The sequence below is a fragment of the Salvelinus namaycush genome, chromosome 36 (assembly GCF_016432855.1).
Source record: "Salvelinus namaycush isolate Seneca chromosome 36, SaNama_1.0, whole genome shotgun sequence".
NCBI lineage: Eukaryota > Metazoa > Chordata > Actinopteri > Salmoniformes > Salmonidae > Salvelinus > Salvelinus namaycush.
The window spans coordinates 6529449-6536965 of NC_052342.1; the positions used below are offsets into that span (position 1 = coordinate 6529449).

The 7517-nt window shown below is 39.8% G+C and overlaps 1 protein-coding gene across 1 annotated transcript; it reads right to left on the reverse strand.

The window, feature by feature from the left end:
- Window positions 1-1726: 1726 nt before the first annotated feature.
- Window positions 1727-7507, reverse strand: LOC120030179 (ependymin-like). The gene is made up of 6 exons (XM_038975524.1): window positions 7372-7507; window positions 7036-7070; window positions 3747-3875; window positions 3343-3535; window positions 2525-2618; window positions 1727-2132 (listed from the first exon to the last, which is right to left on the reverse strand). Exons 1-6 carry the CDS (start codon window positions 7436-7438, stop codon window positions 2003-2005), a joined length of 648 nt encoding a protein of 215 aa, XP_038831452.1. The 5' UTR covers window positions 7439-7507; the 3' UTR covers window positions 1727-2002.
- Between the last annotated feature and the right edge of the window lie 10 nt (window positions 7508-7517).

Below are 7517 nucleotides of genomic sequence, written 5' to 3' on the forward strand. Positions count from 1 at the left end.
CCCACTAACAAAGAAATGATCAGTCTGTAATTTTAATGATATTTATTTGAACAGTGAGAGACAGAATAAACAAAAAAATCCAGAAAAACACGTCAAAAATGTTATAAATTTATTTGCATTTTAATGAGGGAAATAATTATTTGACCCCTCTGCAAAACATGACTTAGTACTTGGTGGCAAAACCCTTGTTGGCAATCACAGAGGTCAGACGTTTCTTGTAGTTGGCCACCAGGTTTGCACACATCTCAGGAGGGATTTTGTCCCACTCCTCTTTGCAGATCTTCTCCAAGTCATTAAGGTTTCGAGGCTGACGTTTGGCAACTCGAACCTTCAGCTCCCTCCACAGATTGTCTATGGGATTAAGGTCTGGAGACTGGCTAGGCCACTCCAGGACCTTAATGTGCTTCTTCTTGAGCCACTCCTTTGTTGCCTTGGCCGTGTGTTTTGGGTCATTGTCATGCTGGAATACCCATCCACGACCCATTTTCAATACCCTGGCTGAGGGAAGGAGGTTTTCACCCAAGATTTGACGGTACATGGCCCCATCCATCGTCCCTTTGATGCGGTGAAGTTGTCCTGTCCCCTTAGCAGAAAAACACCCCCAAAGCATAATGTTTCCACCTCCATGTTTGACGGTGGGGATGGTTTCTTGGGGTCATAGGCAGCATTCCTCCTCCAAACACAGCAAGTTGAGTTGATGCCAAAGAACTCCATTTTGGTCTCATCTGACCACAACACTTTCACCCAGTTGTCCTCTGAATCATTCAGATGTTCATTGGCAAAGTTCAGACGGGCATGTATATGTGCTTTCTTGAGCAGGGGGACCTTGCGGGCGCTGCAAGATTTCAGTCCTTCATGGCGTAGTGTGTTACCAATTGTTTTCTTGGTGACTATGGTCCCAGCTGCCTTGAGATCATTGACAAGATCCTCCTGTGTAGTTCTGGGCTGATTCCTCACCGTTCTCATTATCATTGCAACTCCACGAGGTGAGATCTTGCATGAAGCCCCAGGCCGAGGGAGATTGACATTTCTTTTGTGTTTCTTCCATTTGCGAATAATCGCACCAACTGTTGTCACCTTCTCACCAAGCTGCTTGGCAATGGTCTTGTAGCCCATTCCAGCCTTGTGTAGATCTACAATCTTGTCCCTGACATCCTTGGAGAGCTCTTTGGTCTTGGCCATGGTGGAGAGTTTGAAATCTGATTGATTGATTGCTTCTGTGGACAGGTGTCTTTTATACAGGTAAGAAACTCCCTTTAAGAGTGTGCTCCTAATCTCAGCTCGTTACCTGTATAAAAGACACCTGGGAGCCAGAAATCTTTTTGATTGAGAGGGGGTCAAATACTTATTTCCCTCATTAAAATGCAAATCAATTTATAACATTTTTGACATGTTTTTCTGGATATTTTTGTTGTTATTCTGTCTTTCACTGTTCAAATAAACCTACCATTAAAATTATAGACTGATCATTTCTTTGTCAGTGGGCAAATGTACAAAATCAGCAGGGGATCAAATAATTTTTTCCCTCACTGTAGTTGTTTTTGTATCTCTGCGTAGCTCCATAATGCACCCGAGTTAGGGAGTGAACATCCTTTTGACATGCATGAGATGTGACTGTAATAAATAATTCATTTCTTGATACAACTGACCAAGTTGTGTAGACATTTCTTTGTCTACACGATATGAACAGAAGTCTTGTGAAGAGCTGTCCAACTATACTATAGACTTGACATTTTATAACTTTTATTCAGAAGGACAGTTCACAGTGCAAGTTTACATTTCCAAGGCCTATATGTAGTAAGGAAAGCAATTAGCATTTGTCAAAGGTAAAATGTTTACATAAATGTTACATGGTCAGTACTGGAATTTGGTTTAACCCTTTTCTTATACATTAATGAGTTATCCCTTTTTATAATTATTTATAAATTCATTTAAACATTTATCACAGGTTAAAATTAAGCAATAGTTGTGTGAAATTCTCATAAGAAAAGAGAATGGTCCTTTAGTCTATGTTTTTAAAAATGCTGTAGAAGTTGGCTGCATCTGCAGTCGCATCCAGTTTAGCGCCCTGACAGAACTTAGGAGGGAAGAACTGCTGGGGATCATCGATCCCAACAACAATGTTGAAGAAGCTGTAAGTGAAAAAATAAACAGAATAATCACATAACTCTACAGATAAGATATCCATTATGGTAACGAAAGTCAAATCCATGCTTCGGGATAATTATGAAAGTACTAATCATTTAATAATTCATACTACTTTTATAATGAAATTATGGATTTTGATGTTTCCAGAAGTGTCAAACTATCTAATGAAGACATTCTTTTGAATGTTTTGGAACACGAAATGGACTGAGGAACTTCCTCAGAATGAGGATATGAAACAAACACTACATAGGCCTACAAGACTATATATTGATGTCAAATATTACTATTATAGCGTTGTCAGTAGAGCAAAGATTCAGCAATTTAAAAATAAAAACCAGTCATATTTTACACACTGCCCAATAATATACACACTTACGTTGTAAGCACCCAGCCAGTCTTGTCCGTGTAGTACGTGGTGCTGACAGGTATGCAGCCAAACTCAGTGAAGGTGCTCAACCACTTGTCTTTACCTGAAGATTAAATTGATCAATCAGATAAACAAAAATCAGGGAGCAGAAATTTGATTTGAGAACACAAAATCACAAAACGTAAATTGGAATAAAATAAAAAGTTGGTAGGAATTATTTTGTCTTCACTGACATTTTCAACCTCTCCCCGACCGAGTCTGTAATACCTACATGTTTCAAGCAGACCACCATAGTCCCTGTGCCCTAGAACACCAAGGTAACCTGCCTAAATATGTGCAAAGCAGTTACCAAGGCAAAGAGTGGCTACTTTGAGTAATCTCAAATATATTTTAATTTGTTTAACACTTTTTTTGGTTACTACATGATTCCATGTGTGTTCTTTCATAGTTTTGATGTCTTCATATTATTCTACAATGTAGAAAATAGTAAAAATAAAGAAAAACCATTGAATGAGTAGGTGTGTCCAAACTTTTGACTGGTACTGTACATATTACCTCGACGAACCTGTACCCCTGCACATTGACTCAGTACCGGTACCCTTTGTATATAGCCTCTATTGTTATTTTATTGTGTTACTAATTTGCCTTTAGATCATTTAGCAATTTTTTCTTACTTACTTAAAAAAAAAAAAATTCACGGTAAAGGTGTTGTATTTCACCTGTTGTATTTTGCGCATGTGACACATTACATTTGATTTTGGTGTTCCTCAGAAAGAGGAAGCTCACAAATGAAAGGCAACATTTAAACCAACTGCCATGCCCCTTACCACCAGTTGGGGTTGCACGTTCTCCATACCAGGTGTTGACCAGCAGACCCTGTCCTGGACCAGAGGAGCTCCCTAGGATCACCTGCCCCAGCAGAGCAGCATCTGCAGGGATCTCCATGGGGTGGAAGTCCTCCTTCTTCAGCCTCTCCTTCTTACATGTGCGGTTCTTGTGGTTAATCGTATACATGACGCCCTGGAAGACGTTGGGGAAAGATAAGCATCGGTTTCATGGCAGGCGTATTTGTTTTTTTTGTAGGAAACCATTATTTTTCTAACAATGCAGCTCTGTTTTTATATGAAAATATGTAATGTGCATGACTGTGATGTGTGTACCCGTATGTTGTATTGAATAAATGGTTGTTATTGTGAATACATGGTTGTTGTTGTGAATAAGTGTTTGTTACCTCTCTGAAGAGCAGAAGGGCATCCAGGCCGAATGTCTTGTTCTCATAAGATCCCATCTCCTTGAAGCGGATACGCTCGCCTAACGCGTCATAGTCGTATTTTGCATACGCATTAACCTTCTCATTTGCCTGAAAGGACAGGAATGTGAGATATATAGCAGATATAATTATAGCCAATACTATTTGCATATCTTGTTTTTTTTAACCAAATTTGTATTTTCTATTTTTTTTCTTCATATAATGTATATACAGTGCATTCATAAAATATTTAGACCTCTTGACTTTTTCCTAATTTTCTTAAGTTACAGCCTTAGTGGTGGAAAAAGTACCTAACTGTTATACTTGAGTAAAAGTAAAAATACCTCAATAGAAAATGACTCAAGTAAAATTCTACTTGAGTAAAAGTCTAAAAGCGTTTAGTTTAAAATATACTTAAGTATCAAAAGTAAAAGTATAAATAATTTCAAATTCCTTATAGTAAGCAAACTAGATGGCACCATTTTCTTGTTTTTTTTTATTTACGGAAAGCCAACGGCACTCCAACATTCAGACATAATTTGTAAACGAAGCATGTGTGATCAAAAGAGTCCGCCAGATCAGAGGCAGTAGGGATGACCAGGGATGTTCGGTTGATAAGTGTGTGAATTTGACCAATTTCCTGTCCTGCTAAGCATTCAAAATGTAACGAGTACTTTGAGTAAAAAGTACAATATTTTCTTATGGAATGTAGTTTAGTAAAAGTAAACGTAGTCAAAAATATAAATAGTTAAGTAAAGTACAGCTACCCCAAAAAACTACTTAAGTAAAAATACATTTAAGTACTTTACACCACTGCAGCCTTATTCTAAAATGGATTAAATAGTTTCCCCCCTTAATCTACACACAATACCCCATAATGACAAAGCAAAAACAGGTTTTTAGAATTTCTTGCAAAAAACCCCCCCAAAAAACATTTACATAAGTATTCAGACCCTTTACTCAGTACTTTGTTGAAGCACCTTTGGCAGCGATTACAGCCTCGAGTCTTCTTGGGTATGACCCTACAAGCTTGGCGCACCTCTTTTGGCTCTTTCTGCAGATCCTCAAGCTACGTCAGGTTGGATGGGGAGCGTCGATGGCACATTTTCAGGTCTCTCTAGAGATGTTTGGTCAGATTCAAGTCCGGGCTCTGGCTGGGCCACTCAACGATATTCAGAGACTTGTCGCGAAACCACTCCTGCGTTGTCTTGGCTGTGTGCTTAGGGTCATTGTCCTGTTGGAAGGTGAACCTTCGCCCCAGTTTGTGGTCCTGAGCGCTCTGGAGCAGGTTTTCATCAAGGATCTCTCTGTACTTTACTCTGTTAATCTTTCCCTCGATCCTGACTAGTCTCCCAGTCCCTGCTGCTGAAAAACATCCCCACAGCATGATAATGCCACCACCATGCTTCACCGTAGGGATGGTGCCAGGATTCCTCCAGACTTGAAGCTTGGCATTCAGGCCAAAGAGTTCAATCTTGGTTTCATCAGACCAGAGAATCTTGCTTCTCATGGTTTGAGAGTCCTTTATGTGCCTTTTGGCAAACTCCAAGTGGGTTGTCATGTGCCTTTTACTGAGGAGTGGCTTCCTTCTGGCCATTTCTATTTAAGAATGATGGAGGCCACTGTGTTCTTGGGGACCTTAAATGCTGCAGAAATGTTTTGGTACCCTTCCCCAGATCTGTGCCTCGAGACAATCCTGTATCAGAGCTCTACGGACAATTCCTTCGACCTCATGGCTTGGTTTTTGCTCTGACATGCATTGTCAATTGGGGGACCTTAAATAGACAGATGTGTGCCTTTCCAAATCATGTCCAATCAATAGAATTTACCACAGGTGGACTCCAAATCAAGATGTAGAAACATCTCAAGGATGATCAATGGAAACAGGATGCACCTGAGCTCAATTTTGAGTCTCATAGCAGAGGGTCTGAATACTTATGTAGAATTTCTGATTCTTATTTTTCATAAATAAGCAAAAAGGTCTAAAAAAACTGTTTTTGCTTTATCATTGTGTGTAGATTGACGATGAAAAAAACAACAATTGAATCCATTTCAGAATAAGGCTGTATCGTAACAAAATGTGTCAAAGGTAAGGGGTCTGAATACTTTCAGAATTCACTGTATATATATATATATATATACACACACTGGACAAAAATATAAGCGCAACATGCAACAATTTCAAAGATTTTACTGAGTTACAGTTCAAGGAAATAAGTCAATTGAAAAAAATGATTAGGCCCTAAACTATGTATTTCAGATGACTGGGAATACAGATCTGCATCTGTTGGTCACTGTTGATTGTGGCCTGTGGAATGTTATCCCATTCCTCCTCAATGGCTATGCGAAGTTGCTGGATATTGGCGGCAACTGGAATACGCTGTCCTACACGTCGATCCAGAGCATCCCAAACATGCTCAATGGGTGACATGTCTGGTGAGTATAGATGTCTGGTGAGTACAGATATGTACAGATCCTTGCGACATGGGGCCGTGGATTATCATGCTGAAACATGAAGTGATGAATGGCACGGCGATGGGACTCAGGATCTCATCACGGTATCTCTGTGCATTCAAATTGCCATCGATAAAATACAATTTATGTTCATTGTCCGTAGCTTATGCATGCCCATACCATAACCCCACCATGGGGCGCTCTGTTCACAACGTTGACATCAGCAAACCGCTTGCCCACACAACGCCAAACACGTGATCTGCGGTTGTGAGGCCGATTGGACGTAAATTCTCTAAAACGACGTTGGTAGAGAAATTAACATAACATTCTCTGGTAACAGCTCTGGGGGACATTTCTGCAGTCAACATGCCAATTGCACACTCCCTCAAAACTTGAGACACCTCTGGCATTGTGTTCTGTGACAAAACTGCACATTTTAGAGTGGTATTTTATTGTCCCCAGCACAAGGTGCACCTGTGTAATGATCATTCTGTTTAATCAGCATTAACCTGTCAGGTTGATGGATTATCTTAGCAAAGGAGAAATGGTTACTAACAGTGATGTAAACAAATTTGTGCACAAAATCTGAGAGAAATAAGCTTTTTGTGCGTACGGAACATTTCTGGGATCTTTTATTTAAGCTCATGAAACATGGGACCAACACTTTACATAATGCGTTTATATTTTTGTTCAGTATATAAGGCAGGATATCAAGATTTTCTAAATAGTTATAGTATTTGTCAAAATGTTCCGTCTGATGTTATTGCTATGGGAACTCCCTTATTCACACCTACTATGGAGAAACAAACAGACTTACCACTGACATGGCTCCGGTCAGAAGAGGGGGAGACCCTGAGCAAGGGAAAGGTGTTTTATTGGTAACAAGTGAAACATTTATCCATTGTTTTGCTAAATGGCCAATTTAGCCGTAAAAGTGGACTACACATTATAAACATAGACGAAAACATCCACCTTAATTGCCATCACATGACTTTTACAGCTCTGCTCTGCCTCCAGTACAATGCACAGGTGTTAAATCAGGACTATGCTGTACGCAGGAGCTAATCTTTGACCTGGGGTCAGGCATTCATAAAACTACAGCTCTTAGGTTAACCACTCAATTTACAATACAATTTCTCTGTCTTTTACTTACTGCACGGATGAGGTGCCTGAGCCAGGCAGCCCACTGCAAGGCACATCAACAACACGAAGGTCCTCATGCTTCCAAATGTCACACACACTCACGCCAACAAACAGACGGACTGCTGTAGGAGTGCAAAGTCACTTCCTTATAAACAG